This window comes from Branchiostoma belcheri, unplaced genomic scaffold, assembly GCF_001625305.1.
Source record: "Branchiostoma belcheri isolate BF01 breed outbred unplaced genomic scaffold, Haploidv18h27 scaffold115, whole genome shotgun sequence".
In the NCBI taxonomy this organism is placed as follows: Eukaryota; Metazoa; Chordata; class Leptocardii; order Amphioxiformes; family Branchiostomatidae; genus Branchiostoma; species Branchiostoma belcheri.
In genome coordinates, this window is record NW_017802547.1 from 261,348 (window position 1) to 280,427 (window position 19,080).

General features: G+C 41.9%; 1 protein-coding gene across 1 annotated transcript; it reads right to left on the reverse strand.

Moving 5' to 3' along the window:
- Positions 1-236: 236 nt before the first annotated feature.
- On the reverse strand, positions 237-4,515 carry LOC109462320 (cytochrome P450 2U1-like). The gene is made up of 5 exons (XM_019758850.1): positions 3,955-4,515; positions 2,751-2,979; positions 1,810-2,424; positions 1,273-1,430; positions 237-530 (listed from the first exon to the last, which is right to left on the reverse strand). The coding sequence occupies exons 1-5, from the start codon at positions 4,301-4,303 to the stop codon at positions 343-345; spliced, it is 1,539 nt and encodes a 512-aa protein (XP_019614409.1). The 5' UTR covers positions 4,304-4,515; the 3' UTR covers positions 237-342.
- Positions 4,516-19,080: the final 14,565 nt, after the last annotated feature.

The window sequence follows — 19,080 nt, forward strand, 5'->3', positions numbered from 1 at the left end:
TACGTGTGTGTGTGTGTGTATCTGTGTGTGTGTGTGCGTATGCCGTATGTGTGTGTGTGTGTGTGTGTGTCTGTGCGTGTGTGTCTGTATGTGTGTGTGTGGGCGCGTGCGCGTGTAATGTGTGTGTTTGTGCGTGTGCGTATCTGCGTTCGCGAGCGCGCGCATGTGTGTGTGTGTGCGTGTGTTTGTATATGTGTCTCTGTGTGTCTGTGTGTGTGCGCGCGTGCGTATGTGCGTGTATGTGTGTGTGTATGTGTTCTGCCACAACAGGTATTAACATCATCAAAGCTAAAATTAAAATAAAATATTTCCACGCATTCAGTTTGCAACCATAGGAGCAAACTACTTGGAGTCCCGTCTGATTACGCACACTTTGAATGGTTTGGGTGTCAGGAATACGCCTGGGTCTTCGACCAGGCTGGGGGGAGCAACGCCCTCTGGCGACTTGAAGAAGAAGCGCTGCAGGAGGGAGGCCGTGTAGAGAAAGATCGACGACTCCGCAAATTGGCGACCCACGCAAGACCGGAACCCTGATGAGGAATAAGACGAGCACGTTTTATTTTAACAATATAATATAAACTAGAAAGGTAATATTTGCAAAGCAAATGCATAATGTTTACCTTCACATATGGTCTCGTCTGCTCTGTTAATTCTTACTCAAACACATCCATATATACATGGTCAGACATGTACAGGAGTCTAAATCCCTCCTGCTATAAAATTGCAACATGATGTAATCTAACACTAGTTACCATCGTGACAGACGTCTGGTTCAGGTCATTGACCTTATTTGTTTGGAGAAGAATTCGAAGAAACTGAGCATAAAACAATGTTTTCCATCGGTAAACATTAAAATGGGTAAAGATTGGGAACGGAAAAGTGGCATGGTTCGTCATAACACAGATGTTTGACTGATGTATCTAAGGCATTGAAATATATAAAAGCAGAAGAAAGACTATATATATACTAAGAGTAATTTAGAATATCCAAAATATCTGGCTTGGTAAAAACAGTTGAGACGATGGTGTGATTTCAGATTGGAACATCTTCATCTTCATCTTTGCCGGGGCTCTAAGATGTTATACAAGCCCCGGCTACACCCCCATATAGCCCCTGTTGGGGCACTTTAGGGGGGGGGGAGGCCTTGGTCTAAGGCGGGCAGGCCTCCAGCCTGGCCCGGAAGGACGAGTTCAACGGTGGGAGCCATAAACATAGATGGAACAAGCTGAAAATTTGCGCCCTCTATCGATGAAAACAGGAAATGCTACTCACCGAGACCAAAGGCTTGTATCTGCCTGAGTTTCGACTCGTTCACTTGACCGTTGCTGAAGAGAAATCTGGACGGGTCGAAAGTGTCGGGGTTTTCCCACTTGTCCGGGTCTTTGTGAAGGTCCCACACAGATGAGAGCACCATCGTATCCTTGGGTATTCTGAAAAAAAATACCGACTAAATATAAAAATTACTTATGAATTTAAATCCTGTAAACTGTATCTTTGTTACATATTTTGTTACATATACCCTTACCTGTTTAAAGTTAAAACTTAAGATCCAACACAAAGAAGTTCTCCCACCTAGAGCTTTCGACCAGTCACTCTGGTCTTCTTCAGTGCAGTAGACTGACCAAGTGAGGTGAGAGAAATTCTTTGTGTTGGACGGGTCTGAAAGTTTTAACTTAAAACATGTAACTACCAACACAGATGAACCTTCATGATAGTATACCTTACCTCTTCCCTCATGACCTCAGTGAAAAGCGTTCTGCAGGCTGATTTGAGCTTCTCATGAATAAAGAATGGTTGGAACAAACTTACATGTATCCGTCAATGTCGACGATGTCGGCTGTCATACGTGGAATCCCCAGTGGTGAGAAAGAAGACACTCTGTGCACTTCGTCAATAATCGCTCGCATGTAGGGCAGATTCGGCCGATCAGAAACCGACGGAAGCCGATCGCGCCCGACGACCCGATCGAGCTCTTCGTGTGCCTTCGCCTGTACTTCGGGATGCGTCGTGAGATACAGCAGCTCCCATTGGAGGAAGTGGCTGACGGACTCGGTCCCGGCAGTGAACAAGTCCAAGAAATGGTGCGCGATGTCTTCGTTGCTCAACGACATCTCCGTGGCGACGTCTTCGCAGACGATCGTGCGCAGATAGCCGTCAAGGAGGTCGGATGGGTCCTCCCAGTCGGCAATGTTCGGGTCTCTTCGGCGGCGTGCCTCGAGGGCGAGCCAACGTTCGTCGACAATTTCACGAAGAAAGTCGAGCATGAATTTACAGTCAGACATGGTGTCCCTGATCGCGGAAATCGGCAGGTTGACTATCGCCGGGATGTGCAACATCAGGAAACCCAGAGGAGAGGAAGAGATCTCGAAGATATTGTTCAGCTTTCCCAAGAAGTTTTGAAACTGTGTATCGTCATAGTCGAACCTAGAGACATGAAGACAACAGCATTCTTGTCATCAATAATACAAACTATTGCTAGAAACTGTTTGGTCATTAACCTGTCATAAATACATCAAATTTCCATAATCAGTAAAAGCAGCAAGCAAGGCAAGTAAAGGATTTCAGCAAGATTTGTAGCTGAATGTTTTGAAACCAAATATGACAATGAAGACAACATAAAACTAACTCTAGTCATAAGACTGCACTAAGAATAGCACACCTTAAAGCATGATAATTCTAAGGCATTTTTCAACCTATGTCAAGTATACCTTTTTAGTAATATTTTATGTTTTATCAAAATCATGCCCCACCTCTTCCCAAAAGCCAGGATACAGATCATGTTGCTGGCGCTGACGTTGAGAAGTGCTTTAGGGTCTGTAGGCTGCCCGGCCTGACGGTGCACCGCGTCGACCAGCGCCTCCAGCTCGGGCCTGAGGAGACCGTCCAGCCGCGGGGTGCTCACGCCGAGCCGCCGGAACGTTCCCAGCAGCAGCGTGCGGAACCCGTGCACTTTCGGCCCGTACTTCGCTACCATCAGCCCTGAAATGAAAGATTTGGAGTCAGAGGAAGATACTTTATAACATCAAAAAAGCATGAAATAATTCTACAATCTACCTGAGGTGACTGGTAGCCAGGCTATTAAGTGAGACGCTAAAAACTTCACAATTTATGGTCATTTATAGGCAAAATTAATAAGGCGACGCCATGTAGTAGCTACCGAGATAGGTAGAGTAGAAGAAGTTTTTAATAAAACGAGCTTTGTTTATAGATCTTGTTACTAATATTCTCTGAAACAGTGACAGAACGGGTATAGAATACAATGTACTCCGCCTTTAATTTAGGTCCGATATATCTGGGAGACACCTTGCGAGTTAGAAGAAAAGTACAGGTTCTACAAACGTCCTTGAGCGAAGGGGAATGCCCGAGTGGGTGACGCTCCTTCCCCCATAACTTTTGCCAAGATACACAACATTGTTAAGCTGTCAATGATCGTCATATATAAGTGTACTGTATAACTTTAAGTGTACTGAAGCTGAACTCTAAATAATGCGTTTAGATGGACCCTATGCCGCCCTATGCTATAAAGGCTTCTGGCGCCGAATGGGGGAACACCCGTTCATTGTACCCTCCCTAAATACACGTCACTAAAAAGATTAAGGTCCACGCTCCGCCATTTCAGAGTCATCGGCTCAAAATAAGGATTACTTTTACAGTACCGTGCTTAGTTTTGATACGTAAAAAAACTAATAAATGCAAAATGAATTGCCATTAAGTGATCATGTGAGGGTAAGTTTATGAAGCATGTTTAGACCTTTTCTGGTGTGCTGACCGTAAGCTTTAATGCAGTTTTGAACAGACCACATACAGTAATGTGGTACGTCGTTTGCCTGGCCTGGAAATAATATATATGAATGCAGCTTTATAGAATAGCATTAGGGGATTCTAAAGTAAAACCCAACATTGGTAGTGACAATATAGCCAGATATCGTGGCACACAGCTGAAATAGAACGTACCTCGCCCCTTGTGGACCAGGTTGAGCAGCGGCATGGGCGGCCGGTCGGAGAAAAAGTCGGCTTTTTTGACCAGTGCTTCCGTCATGGCTCTCCGTCCGGTCAGAACCACCACCAGGGTCGGGCCGAGGCGCAGGCTCATGACGTCACCGTACGTCTTGGAGAGCTCCATCAGGGCCTTGTACGGGGTCGGGCCGAGGGACGGCAGGACGCCCAGCCCGGGGACGCCCGAGGGGCCCGGCGGCAGGCCCGGGGGGTTGAAGTGCTGCCACAGCAGGTAGATACTCATGGCGAAAATAGCGCACAGGAGGAGAAAATTCGCGCCTTCTTCTATCATACTACACTGTACCATCGTGGCGAATATACAAACTACCCGGTCCGTGCTCACAGTGCACACGGGCTCACGTGCGCTCACCGCCGGTAAAAGAACAGACCAAGGAGACCTGCAACTGACCCTATCTCACCCCTCTGGTTGTTTTTCTGGGCCTTGCTTGCTGCCCATTAATTGTATGTAAATGATATGTAAGCACCACCAAACGAGTGACATGTATCCTGAAGACTGAAATGTGCGTATGGACAAGCTTGTAGCCAATCATGCTCAATGTCTTGTGTGATGACATTCCGTATGACGCTTGTGCAGTTCCGCTGAGTTGAGAACTTTAACTCGGTTAGCACCCCACAGGAAGAGCTGTGCTTGCCTTTTGTTGACATTCCAAATTAGGCATATGGTTTTATAATGAAACATGCAGTAGAATATGATGCAATACAAGCGTTCTGATGCACACGCAATTCTGTACATGGGTCATTACACAGTCGGTCTTTAATCAATGACTATCATTTCGTCACTTTCAAAACAACAACAATATCGACAAACAATGGATATTTTTGTTTTCTGTATAAGTCATCTTGGCTGTTTTAGATTAGTTTGTGTATTACGTACTGTTATTTTGACTATCAAAAATGGAGCTTTCTAGGAAGTACTTCGCAAATGCCTCCATGCCTTCAGGCTAACACGTAGGTGGGACATGCCAGCTGGGCAGATTACTCTGATTTCGCACGATACAGACTCTTTTTGTTCGGTAAAGGTCGCCACAAGTTACGTAATACACAACCTCACAAAGCTTACACAAGGGGCCATAATCAAACTTAATCAACCTGGTAGATGTTTTCTATGAAACAAAACGCTTTTATGTAAAATTCTTTTATGTAAAAGGGTGTCTTTATTGAATTGAGTCTCTTATGTAACATGGTGTTTTTGTGGGATACTCCGTCTAAAATCTAGAGTTAGTCGACTTTTGAAACTGTAAGTACCATAGCTTACTTATACACTGGTAGCCGGACACTCGTCAACAATATGAACGTGGGTGTCGTCTTTCTAAGAAACTAGCCAGGCTTCTAGAGAGTTCCTCAAATACACAAAACTTGATTTAGTTTGAGTACATTCCGTAACACATGGATTCATCTTTCAGTATCTGACTTCTTCCCTCACTCTTACTCATTCATTCTTTCTTTCATCTATAATATGTATAATATATGTATCTAGATGCCCTTTCATCCACTCACACATTCGTTCCTTCCCCTGTTCCTGGTACAGTCAGCCAGCGAGCGATGTTAGGGGCTGACGTCACCCCTGCTTTCTGAATGTAAAGGTCGAATACCCGTCCGCAAGGTCACACAAGTTTGTCGCTTCAGCTGATATAGCATTACTACAACGGGTGGCTATGCCAGTGTGTGTACTTAAAAACGTTACTCGTTACCTTCGCCAAGAAGGTTATGTTTTCAGTAGGGTTTTTCCGTCTGTCCGTTTGTTTGTTTGTCTGTTTGTCTGTGAACAGCATAACTCAAGAAGCTTATTATGGATTGTCATGAAACTTGGTATGTGGGTAGGTCTAGATGAGGCCTAAAAATGATTAGATTTTGGACCCCCTGGCGGCTTTTGTTGGTACTGCAGCAGAACTTCCTGTTTTGATATCTCGCGATCTAGGCATACTAGGGTCACGAATTTTGGTTGGTAGATAGCTCTTATGGTGGGAAAGAAGTGACGTGAGTTTGGGCCCCATAGCGCCTTGTTCTGGAACTGCAGGAGCATTTGTTGAAAAATTGTCGAAGGATGATAACTCAAGAACCGGTTGAAAGATTGTCGTGATACAATGTGAAGGTCCTTCCATACATGGTACTGTAATGGTACTGCATACTCTCCAAGCAGAGGTTTGGGGTTATTTTTGGCGTGTTTTAGGCTTTTTTATCGGGGTTTCTTTTTGCCCTGGAATTTTTTGTTTTGGTTGGTTGAAAAAAAATTCCAGTGCAAAAAAGATACCCCGATAAAAAGCCTAAAACACGCCAAAAATAACCCAAACCTCTGCTTGGAGAGTAGGTACTACAACCAGGATAGAATGTGGCACACACGTGTGTTTTGAGCATGCGCATGTATACAACAACAAGGCGGTCTAGATCAATCCATTTTCAAAAGCTGGTATGTGGAGATTTCAAGTTGACAACAAAGAATGGAATGATACGTGGTTTGCAATTCAACCTACACCACAGGCTCTTCATCTCTCCACTAAAGCGAAGAAAGATTGTAAAGGCGTCTTTGTTCCCAAAGAAAACACTTACACCAAATGTAAGTGCCTGGAGGATTGTGAATGAAATAACTTTGACGTCAAAACGTCCAGTCGATACTACAGGAATGTGTCTTAAAGTGTTGACTAACAACTAAAAAAGGGAGGTAGGTTTTAAAGGATACCTACTATATATACTCTGTAAAGAAAGAACATTCAAGGACTTATTCTTTCGCGCCGGAACAGGGTTCAATCGCAAGTACAGGAAATATTCAAATTTAGACGTGGATTGACGTCATAACTGCCAATCGAAATTCTAGGCAAGTGTTTTCAAGTATGGAGTGACGACAAAGAAAAGAGGTTTGGTGTTCCAAAAGGTGTTCTCCTGAACTTCAGGAGAAATCGTAATGTCTGTTTTTATTTCAACATTCAACACAACACATGGTGACGGCATAGTCAACTTATTTTCATGCTGTCACCAACGCAGAACAATAGGCAATACTAATTTTCACCTGAGTTAAGTGGGGACAGTCCTGTAAAGTGCCTTTCCCAAGGGCACAAGATAGGTGGCATGGCAGGATTCGAACTCGGGACCTTTTTGTTCCAAGCCGAGCACTCTGCCTTTTCGGCGTCACACGTCACACCAATGTTTTCCTATACTCTAAAACGAGATAATACAGCATTGCAATACATTTTCAGTGCTTTCATTTTGTCTATATTGGACTAAATGTGTCGCCAAGGGGGTGATATGAAGTCTTCCATGTCAGATTGCCCTCTGCCAACATTATTACTACCGTACCAAATACAGACTACAAGCTCGCACAACTAAGGATAGATAGCTGATGTGTACCACCAAGAAATATTTGGCACGACGACAGCCAGTAGCAGATTTGGCAGAAAAGAGTTAGTATATTTTTATTTACGTCACTGTTACCAAGTGTTTCATTTATTCGACATTAGAGCATACGGAATCGATGAATCCAGAACTAGCTGTGTGGTGCCCTGGGGGATTTTTTACTTCTTGGCCATGACCTCCAGTTCTGGGAATGATCAAATTTAAAATCAGAACCAGCTTTGCTGACATAACAAGACTGATGATCTCCAAGGTCAGAGACATGACGTCATTGCAAGAGATACAGACGAGTTGATTTCCAAGAAGATGTTGGGTGAAAGATCGTAAAGTTTGGCTGCCTGGCTGTCTGATAGTTTACGTGAGGGCTTGTCAGAAATGCTTGACCATTAGAAAATGTCATGATTTTTCACCCCGACACCTGCTTGAAAATTATAGACATGTAACGTAACTACAATAATAATTGTGAAAACAAGTAAAAATGACCTGGACCTTACCTAAAAAATACAATGATTTGCATAAGACAGTTGATCGAGTTGGCTAAAAAGCGTGTAGAACATCTTGAAAAATGTTTTTGAGGTTAATTGATGTAACATTCACTCACCGACAGGACAAAGCTTGTAACTTGTAAAAAAAAAACAGTCTGAAGATTGTAAATTTCAGAACAGGAACGTGTCTACCCGTAATTCTATCCGCAGGCGCAATACCTTCAGCATGAATCACTTTGGAACATGGTACAATTTTTTCTAACTTTTAGTCTCTGTTTTTCATTCCACCATTATGAAACGTAAAGACGACAATATAAAGAATACAACTGAAGAGTGTGTTCAAACACATTCATGTTGAACGTGAAAATTGTTAAAATAAAACCTTTAAACTTGTCCTTGAGATGAAAACAATTGTGTTAATCATTAACCGGCCATCCAAATTCTTCTCAGAAAATGTCGGCCCGTCTGGAAAACTTGAAGGGATGACCTTTCACCTGTGTGACCTTGGGCACAAAATTGACGTCATCTCACAGAACCAAAACAGATGTGAAGATGAGGTTTCCAAAGTGCATATAAACAGTAACATACCAGATCTTGGCTTGAAGGTGACCCTGGGTTTCTCATCTGCCAGACTTCCTGTCGGGCCAACTTGAGTACATTGAACTTGAACTGCAGAACTGGGGTTGATTGACTATAAAGGCGCGGTGTGCACAAAGTATCGTCCGTGCCCCCCTCCCCACCGAACTGTGAACTGTCATTGTTATTGTCACACGTTTTTATTCTCTGTTGTTTTGAATCAGAGCTGGTCTTCAGGCAGACATTCACGTAAGACTGAACATAACACCGTCATACAGCCAAAATACCACTGAAACCAGTTTAAGGCGTTAGTGGTCTGGAACCAGTTTAGCTTACTGAAGAGTTGATTTTCCATCCGTCAAGACAGAAGATAGGCACAATATACACAGTTTCATTGCATAAGATGAATACCCCTAGGTCTTTTCGACAACTGCAATCAGTAAAGTGTACTACAGGTTACTGATGCATCCATCGCAATTTCAGGGTGGCAAAAATACTTTAAAAAATACTCTAGGTGAGGAAATCTGTCTGATATTGACATTTTCTGCCATTTCTCATTCCATACTTCAAGCGTTCGAAATAGCACAGCAACAGACGAGGTGTCTTTTTAGGAGCCCCCCCCCCCATGAATAGCTAAATCCGGCCTAGACATTGTATGCTATGGGACAGGATTGATTCAACTTACTACATTGAAAGAATGACTAGAATATTGACTTTGAAAATCCAGTTTTCCCGCCCTGAAATTGTATTATTTTGATACGTATCACTAACCCCATTGACTTTAACCGGCCTTTTCAGTAGTATTGTGAGAGATGGGAGTAGGTGCTTGCTCACAAGGTCGAGATCTAGTTCAAGCATCATCTGTTCCACCTAGTCTAAGTTCCGCTTAGCCACGTGCACCGTTCACGTGCTATAAAATAAAACTTTTGATAAAAACTCACATCATTTCGACTGGCCTAGCGGTCGAATTTTAGTACGTATACTACATTTAGTGATTCGTCTAATAATTGATAGTCGATAATTGTATGGCACTGACTTCTAGGCTTACTATAAATAGTGAGTCCAGAAGCTTTTAGCCATTTCTATTGACCATGTATACGCAGTCGGGTCTACAATGGTCAAGGACGCTATGGTCTTTCGACTTTTCGATTGGGCTACATATGACGTCTGTACAACACTTAAACGATTGGTCCTTTTATCAGATGACTGGAGTTTGAAAAGCAGTGATCGATCTGTGATTGGTACAGCGGAAATAGCCACGTGTTTGTTCTAACGGTCATAACTAACGGTCATAACGGTCAATGTTGTCAGCATGATATTCTTTCAATCTTCCATCTATTAAAGGCCAGAGCAAGTCATTTTTATGGATGGCATAAGCGCGCGCATTAATTTTTGCCTGATTAAAGAAAATTTAAACAAGAAATTTTGTTGCCCCCTGACAGTGGTCAACATGCCGAAAATGGTCAATGGAAAACTTTTATTTTTCAAAGTTGTTTCAGTGACAAATGGATTTTGTATAGTTGACAGTAGACTTAGCACAATATAGGTATCATTTCAGGTTTATGATGTCAAATTTTGAAAATGTCGGATTTTTTTTTGGCCCACATTGTTTTTTTTCGGCCTACCGCATTAGATTTGGAGTTTGCGGAGAATGTCATCCAAAGAATTTACTTGCTGTGGCCTTATAGTTCCTCTCGTTTATCGTAGATATCACTGTAATTTATTACAAATTAACGATTTCTAGGTGATATTTCTGTGGAATGTTGGCCCTTTTGTTTCTCATAGTTACCAAGTTGGTTCACCACTTACTCGAAAATACTTGCATTTATTCTACGTTATGATATGCTGTATATATGTTTTCAATTGATGACGTAAATGCCCTCAATAATTTCGTCTGCTTGAATTGTTGGAATTTGAATGTTTGCCCTGTTAGATTTATGCATAACAGGTATATAGCTTGATATTAAACTTTGGCGTGGAGCTCACACAGGCCGTTCGTGTCACCGTGATCCACTTCATAAGAACCATAACTTTTCCTTGACTATTTGTTTGCTCAGGTGCTGGTATCCAATTCCTCCCATAGTGTTTGTAAGTGAAAGGTTAAAGATGCAAGGCGAGTTCTAGAAGTTTTATTTTTATATTCCAACATATAATCACAAGACGTGGTGACGGCACACTCAAGTTTTATTAATGCCGCCACCAACACGGGGCAATACAATACTCATTTTACACCTGAGCGACGTGAGGAAAGTCGTGTAAAGTGCCTTTCCCAAGGGCACAAGATCGGTGGCATGTCAGGACTCGAACCCAGGACCTCTTGGTTCCGAGTCGAGCACTCTGCCGCTACGCCACACGACCCCACAATTTCTAGAAGTTATGTCAAAGTTAATTGTACAACAGTTGAAACAGGTAACATGTAAAGTCCCTGTCACACATAACCGAATATAGTAAGGTCTCCCGAACACTAGCCGAACTCTCCCCAACCATGGTTACGTAGGGGCAGGTTGAGAGCAAGGTCGGCTGGTGTTCGGCTGTGATAGCCGAATGTTTGGAATGTTTAAAACAGACGGGTGTGGACGGGAGGTTCGGTCATGATTGGCTCTTAGTCGGCTGGTGGTCGGGACTAGGTCGGGACGTGGTCGGCAGCCAAATATAACTCAAGCCAGACTAAAATATAACTCAAATTCTATTCGATTCGTATAAAAAGTTAGGCGTGGCCTTAATCTTTTCAGACTGATCCCGAACTTGAGTCAAACTTTGTCGGTCGGCTGGTGTTCGGGGGAAGGTTCTGAATGTGTGACAGGGGCTTCAGCCAACCTTGGTCGGCTCGGGGGAAGGTTCTGAATGTGTGACAGGGGCTTCAGCCAACCTTGGTCGGCTGGTGTTCGGGGGAAGGTTCTGAACGTGTGACAGGGGCTAAGGCAAAGACTACTAGCTAAAAGAATCAATCTGGACTCGTATCGCTAACCACTGGACTACGCGACTACCCAGATAAGTCAGCTGGCCTCACACGCCCCCGTGACAGAGACCCTAGGCCGTCTCGGTTCAGTACATGTCTCCGTTTGCGTGAGGACATGTATTTTCCGGCCTTGGTGCAAAAGAGGGGATAGATAAAGCAGATTTAAGGTTAAGTTACGCTAAACAGACCAGAAAATTGAGGGCAAACGTCACCGGGCATGTATCTGTAATGAGCCGTTTGTTGTCAAGCAAAGATTGGCCTAGTTTTCTTCATGTCGTCACTGTACGTAGAATTAGGTGATGTTTTCGGTTTGTTTATTTGTTTGAGCCGTTCTTGTATTCACGAGAAGCTCCACTTGGCCTCCAAGCAGATATTAGGTGAGCAATATAACATATTATAATATGTCACGTTTTCTGACCGACTTTTAGGTCAGCCCAGAAAACTATCTACTCCAAACATCTGCTTTGAGATTTGTATGACCGACTTTTGACCTGAAATACCAGCTTCATGGCGACGTGGATAGACTATAGCACCGATAACATAATGTATTGGGAACTGACTTATGTATTATTTGGGATGTTCGTGTATTTGCATCGAGTTTATCATGTATGTAAAGGGCACCACTTGAAAGCCAGGCTGAAGAAAACAAGAAGACTACGTAAAATCTCGTCTTGAAAGTAGGTGACTGTGAAGGACGCAGAGAAAGGTCGCTGACATTTGGGAAATTCCGATCCTAAGACGCTCCAGGCCAATATTGCTAATTGAGGGTTCTATCGTTATAAGTACGTCAGCAATAATAATGATATAGCAACTAACAGCAACAAACCACTAAAACTATAAACAGCTGTCAGACATGATCAGCTACGGGTAGTTGGAGATATTATATATAAAAGAGGGTGGCATTTGTGTATGGGCATAAATTAAAGTGCAAGTAAAAGAAAGAAAAGTTAAAATTTTTATCTTTTAGTGGAGAAAAGGGAAGTTGAGAAAAGAGAAAAAGTGTGTTTGTGTGTGTGTATGTTTGTATGTATGTGACATATGTATGTTTGTTCGTGTGTGTGTGTGTGTGTGTGTGTGTGTGTGTGTGTGTACCTGTGCGTGTGTGTATGTATGTATATATGTGTGTGTGTGTGTTTGTATGTATGTGTATGTATGTTTATTCGTGTGTGTGTGTGTACCTGTGTGTGTGTGTGTGTGCGTGTGTGTACCTGTGCGTGTGTGTATGTATGTGTGTGTGTGTGTGTGTGTGTAGGTGTGTGTGTGTGTGTGTGTGTGTGTGTGTGTGTGTGTGTGTGTGTGTGTGTGTGTGTGTGTGTGTGTGTGTGTGTGTGTGTGTGTGTGTGTGTGTGTGTGTGTGTGTGTGTGTGTGTGTGTGTGTGTGTGTGTGTGTGTGTGTGTGTGTGTGTGTGTGTGTGTGTGTGTGTGTGTGTGTGAATGTGTTTGTGTGTGTGTGTCTGTGTAAAAGAGGGAGAGGACAAGAGAGAGTTATGGATAGCTTTAACAACGGTTCTCTAACTGATATCATGAACTATAACTGGACCTTTTTGGGAAGACACAATGAGATACTTTAACATCGTGACTCAGAGATATAAGACATTCTTCAGATATGCCCCCCCCCCTACAGATCCATCGGTAAGCATTGCGACATTTGTTACCTTCGATACGAGGATTTTACGATCACTGAGTTCGTAAGGTGCAAGATTCGGACCACAAAGCGCTAGAAAGAACTTGATCCAACGAAAGAAGGGCTCTTTGTAGCCACACCTTAGCTAACTTAACAAAAGACCTTTTACCATGCCTACGGAAACAGTTACAGTTGCCATGTTCAGAAAGTTGTTAGTGTACTCCTTATAACAAAGCATTGACGGCTAATTAAAGAACAGTGAAGCCCTTTAATTACCATTTAAGCGATAGCTATAATTACAACTATGACGTCATTGCAGAATGAGTAAATACAGAATGGGCAATTATCACCCAAAAAACAGGGATGAATGTCCACAAATATTTAGTATAATTGATATCATCAATAGATCAGAAGCTGGATCATAGCTTAAAACAAGTCGTTTAATTTTAAATTTCTAAATTACACAAATACAAAAAAAGGAACAAAACACAGGGTAATCTGTAACTAGGAAAGTTCGTAAATATTTACAAATATTTTGTCGTTTCTAGGGAGCTGTTATCCCTCCCAGAATTACCGAATCACAGCTGAAGAGACAATACCGACCTTGATCGGGTTAGACAGCTGTACAGATGGGGCAGTGTCCAAGGACGTTTGTCAGCGATGACTACTTTTGACATGTCAGATAGTGTGTACATGTCTAGCATAACACGGGGTCTATACTACCTACACGGCTGCCGAAAAAAAAATCAATTTTGAGTGCTCTTTAGATAAAACAAAAGAAACTGAAAGGTAGCAAAAACGCAGACATCATAAAAAAATTCATGGTTGCCTTTCTTTTTCGATGATTACCAGTCCCATATTGAAAGTAACTTTTAGTGGTAAAACATCAACTACTTCAACTATATCCTCGTCTCTCAAAATTCATAATTCATCGTACCAGGCGAACAATAGCTTTGTGAACGTACATGCGTGGAAAATACGAATCAGGCTAGCCTGCCGAAAACTTTTCATTTTTTAACCATTTTCAGGGACAACAACACTGTCTAAAAGACCCCCCTCCCCACTTGTACGAATGTTACAAGACTACGTACCCATACAGGGTTACCTGAAAAAGGTCACAGTTTTCAAACGTTGTTGTCTTTTCAGCTTTTAAAGCCTTTAACAAAGACATTGCACAGATTCTTCTTTTACTGCGTTGTGAATGGATCAAGGTAGTTTGTCCGAGGCGCCGGTTTGAAACTTGTCCTTTGATGTGTGCCTGTATGTCAGGAAACGTCCTTCTGGGCGGTACAAAAATAGCATCGCTCTTGTCCTCTGTTGTTACGCCCCAAGCACATTGGGGGGACCAAAATAGCAACAACACAATGGAACACTGCTCCTAACCTGCAAGACAAGTACATGCCTGGCCGCGGTCTATTTCACACAGTATGCCGAGTATGTGTAAATAAGCACCACTTCACACACTTAGGGCCGCTATACAACGAAAGGACAGAGGAATACGAAAAAAAAACGTCTACTCATAACACCTCTTAAACTAGTAAGAATTGCATCATTAGCAAAACGGCTACTTTATATAATACATATTTTTACATCTATTTTTAAATCTGGGTTGAGCTTTATTGTTGTCACGAACTGTGAGATATTATAAACATACTTTATCTATTTACGCATAAATATATACATAATCATAACTTAATTGTGGCTCTAGGTATATCTATAAGTATTTTGGTTAAGCATATAAAAAGTTAATGCACACGAGGGCGTCAATGCGTTCTTTTTCTTCTTTCACCTTGTGTTGTTAGTGACCCACTATAAACAAAAAACAAACAAAATGGAAACACTAGAAGAGAAAATCCGGATTCCCTAACTCTTCTGGATGATAATCCAGCTTTATGTAATAATCCCTTTTTAATCTGGTCCTCTCTTAGTAATCCCACTACATTAAGTACACACATTTCTGTGTCAAGGAACCATGAAGGGTACTCGAACTGATGAGATTTCAAGATAATTTTCAACGCCTGATTTCTTCTGTTGTTTGTAGTTGCTATTTTTATGTGTTACTCAGGATTTTAAAGAAATTAGGGCAAGAGTGACTTTCTTTTAAACAGGAGGGATGAGAACTAATATTTATTTATAAGGAATACTTTTAGAACTAATTTAGTTAGCTATGACCTCAATTTCACCACTTGTAAGCTAAACGACGAGTTACATTTGATCATTCATTGAATGGTGGAAATATTTGAATAACCATGTCTTCTAGAATCCAGCCACTTCTCGACAGGTGTATGGTACGTGAGAAGTCTCCACCAAACCAAGGAGCTTCAACGTGATATAACGTCCTTGAGCAAACGCAGTGAGCTATCTAAATTGCAATCTCCTATTTTTTAAAGTTCTCTGGTGTGTACGTGTACCTTGATCTACAGTGTATCTCGCCGCAACTGTTGTTTTTTTTTCAAAGCCATCTTCTGACAGGAAAACTTGGCAACTGTCAGAATATTAGGTTTAAACGACGATCTAATTGTTATGCAATACATTCTCCAAGTCGGGGGTCCGGAGGTTCGAATCTTTGACTTTTCTGAGTAGGTCTCTGACAGTCAGACGTTTTCGACAGCTTCCGGGGTCTTTTATCTGTACACTGAGAGCGAGTCTCTGTACAAAGGTAAAAGACAACGGATGCTGTCTGAAACGTCTGCCTCTGTCGGAGAACATATCCGGTGGGTTGATTTCTTTGTACGTCGGTGAAGGTTAGACATCCAGGTACGAGTAATAAGATACGCCAAAAAAAGCAGTTACTCAAGCAAGTGGATATGATTTTGGAAACGGTCAGACGTTTCGGGTAGTATCCACTACCTTTTGTCAGTGACACTAAGAGGCAAGAGGAGAAATGCAGGTTTATAAGCACGAACTATTAATTTCTTTGTATGTTGTATGGATGACATCAGCCGCGCGCGCATTGATTTTCGCCTGTCCTCAAAAAAATAAAAATAAAATAAAGATCACGTCCTCCGAGGCTCTGGCCTGGCTCTAGGCCTGGGTAGTCCGTGCTATTTTGTAGTTCATTGCAGTGTTTTTTTCAATTTCCTCCGAAGCATTTATTTCTAACAACAAAGGACTGATATATATAGTGTTGGTGCTATTTTGGAGTTCATTGCACCAGGAATTAAAACGGTCCTTGCAGCTGTGCATCATAATCTCCAAGCAGATGTTGGGATAGGAAATTGGACGTTCAACTTTTCATGTGTGTGTAGGTGTAAGTACATAACGTTATATATGTATGGTGTGTGTGTGTGTGTGTGTGTGTGTGTGTGTGTGTGTGTGTGTGTGTGTGTGTGTGTGTGTGTGCGTGTGCGTGTGCGTGTACATGTATGTATGTATGTTTGTTTGTGTGTGTGTGTGTGTGTGTGTGTGTATGTATGTGTGTGAGTGTGTTTATGTGTGTGTGTGTGTGTGTGTGCGTGCTTGCGTGTGCGTGCATGTCCCCAGAAGTCAGTTACAGAGACCCTGTTGCAAGATACAATACTCGTAATACCCAACAAGTCGAAACCATCTGTTGTGACCTTCCCCTTCCAGTAGACCTTCACAAACACTTGATACTGAACTTCAGTTGACCCTATAGTAGGTATGTGAAACCCATGATACGGTCGGTCGCTTGTCACGGTTCAAAGTCTACCCAGCTTACAGGAACACCTGTTCAAGTAGACAATTTAGTCCTTGTATTTATAATGCCGAGGCACGTGGCTTGAGCAACTTACCTGACAAATGCTTCTTTTAGGTGGTTCTTACCTTTACTGAGAAGGTTATGTTTTGGGTGATCTTTTTAGTAGATTAGTGTATTTTTATGTTGGCAACATAATTCAAGAAGCTCTACATGGTCATTTATGATATTTTATTAAAACCTATCTATGAGTTAATATCTTGACGAAAATTGAATTTTCAAAAGGCCGAACATTTAAATCCGTATCGTTCTAACCATCTTAATATGCTCCTCTAATAAAAGTATACTTATTGTCAAGAAGATATACTTAAAAAAAGATGCGAAGGAATCATTATATGTGTGTAAGGGAGTATGGATAAAGACAAGGGGCCATTACAATATGTAACAGAAGGTCATGTGAAAAAGCCGCAGTGCTTACGCACACTCATGCCCCAATGTTTACCTACAGCTGCGCCGATTCTCACTCAAAGTGTGATTATTATGCTTGTAATGACGGTTACCTGAAAGGTGAAAGATAAGATAACACGATATTGTAGATAACACACAAGTTCTGCCTTCACCCACAGACACTGTGTGCAGACACATCCCACTACAGTGGGGAGGGGGGCACGAGTCCAACTTGAACATTTCTGCGAAAATGTTGTAGCTTTCGAAGATCAAATGAGGCGTAGCTGTCACTTATTTATCGTACGCAATACATTGAAGCATTGAGCTATGAATCCTGATCTTCAGATCTATTTGGGGTTAACGACCCAACGTGAGTTGTTTTTGTCCTAGTTGTACCTGGATGCGTCAGGTGGTGACGTCGGTAATGCCTGATTGTCACTTCAGCTGTCTAATTTCCTGTGTCCTGGTTTTGCGACTTCCTCAGATGATCATCAGAAAGTTTGTAGAAATGTTTTTGTTTTTTTGCAACCTGGTGTAACTTTGTCTGTGGAGAACATGCCCCTTTAGGTGGATGAGAGATAGAAGTCTTACTTTAATCACCACACAATATAATGCTAACCCACTCTAGTAACAGGTAAACCGGTAAAGCCCTACATGTAAGTACTATTTCATTTGTGAAGGTTAGAAATCCAGAAAGATTATGATTTTATTAATTTACTTTAATTTTCACCAGCAAACAAGGCTCACACGAACCACTCACATGTTCTGGGTTACAGTAAAGGGCTGTGAAGACAGGTGTTTGCTTACCTTAGACTTGAAAAGTTTAAGGTTGTACCAATTTGGGAAGCAATCACAAGGAAGCTCATTCCATAGTGATGTAATTCTAGGAAAGAAGCTTTTGCATGGAACAATCCTCTGAGGGATACGTATGGAAGAACGAAGGGTGCTTTATTTCCGTAGTAGTGGCAAAACGTATCCTGACCGAGACAGTTCGAATTGGGGACACATAATACATAAGAAATCTAATGTATAATCTGTATAAGGTTCAACAGAGACATACGTTCCAGACAGTATCCGCTGTCTTTCATAGATATTGCTGAATCACGAGCTGGGCAGAAAAAAAGACTGTCTGAAACGTCTGGTTGCTTTTGGATATTGTATGTACCTTTGATCAAGGACGTTATATCATCCTCATTTCTATAGAAGGCCAACGACAAGGCAACGACAGGAGAAATATGCCGTTGCTCCATTTGATTTTTCATGTCATTTTTTTTAAATCTCAGGAAACCTCCTTATAACTTGTATTGCCCTGGTTTTGTAAAACTATAAAATTAACTAACTGCCATGGCTTCGTTCCAAAAGCTTGTCTTTTATGTCTTGCATCTATGTATCTAGACCCGTTGCTACTTTTGTAAAGTATAAAGATGCATTTTAGAACGTTAATCTTACTTCTATTTCGTGTGATTGGTGTTTTATTATGTTTCAGCCTAGGTGCTTAGGTTTAGGTGCTTTATTTCCTCCGTTAGCAAACATACAAGTACAAATGTGGTATTATATGGTATTGGTTGATAATATGTTGTGTCATTACACTATATTACTCTACCGTCTTGAAGTACGTCAGTCAGGGTTGTCCCTGGGTGGCTTTTAATACCGCCCAGACACTTACAACTGTTACAATGACTTTCAAAAGCCACCTTGTTGACCTTACGTTCACCTTTTACCTGTTGAACTTTATTTGACCAGGGGGTCATACAAATGTCAGGTTCCAAAGTCAAACGTTCGCTAGACCACGACTTCAGCATGAGGTCACGTTGTCTCAATTGACGTCAACAATTGTACAGACAGGTACAAAAATCAGATAATCTACTTCAAACAGCAGTGCAAACAGAGACGTGTGCGTTTATTGTGTTTGTCAGGAAATGGCCCGTGACTTGAAGCACGCAAAATGAACGATGATAAGGTCAAGGATGTT

Coding starts and splice junctions, on each gene's coding strand:
- LOC109462320 (XM_019758850.1), bottom strand. CDS start 4,303: ATGGTACAGTGTAGTATGATAGAAGAAGGCGCGAATTTTCTCCTCCTG. Junction 1,431..1,809: donor GTCGACATTGACGGATACAT/GTAAGTTTGTTC, acceptor ATTTTTTTTCAG/AATACCCAAGGATACGATGG. Junction 531..1,272: donor GATACAAGCCTTTGGTCTCG/GTGAGTAGCATT, acceptor ATTCCTCATCAG/GGTTCCGGTCTTGCGTGGGT.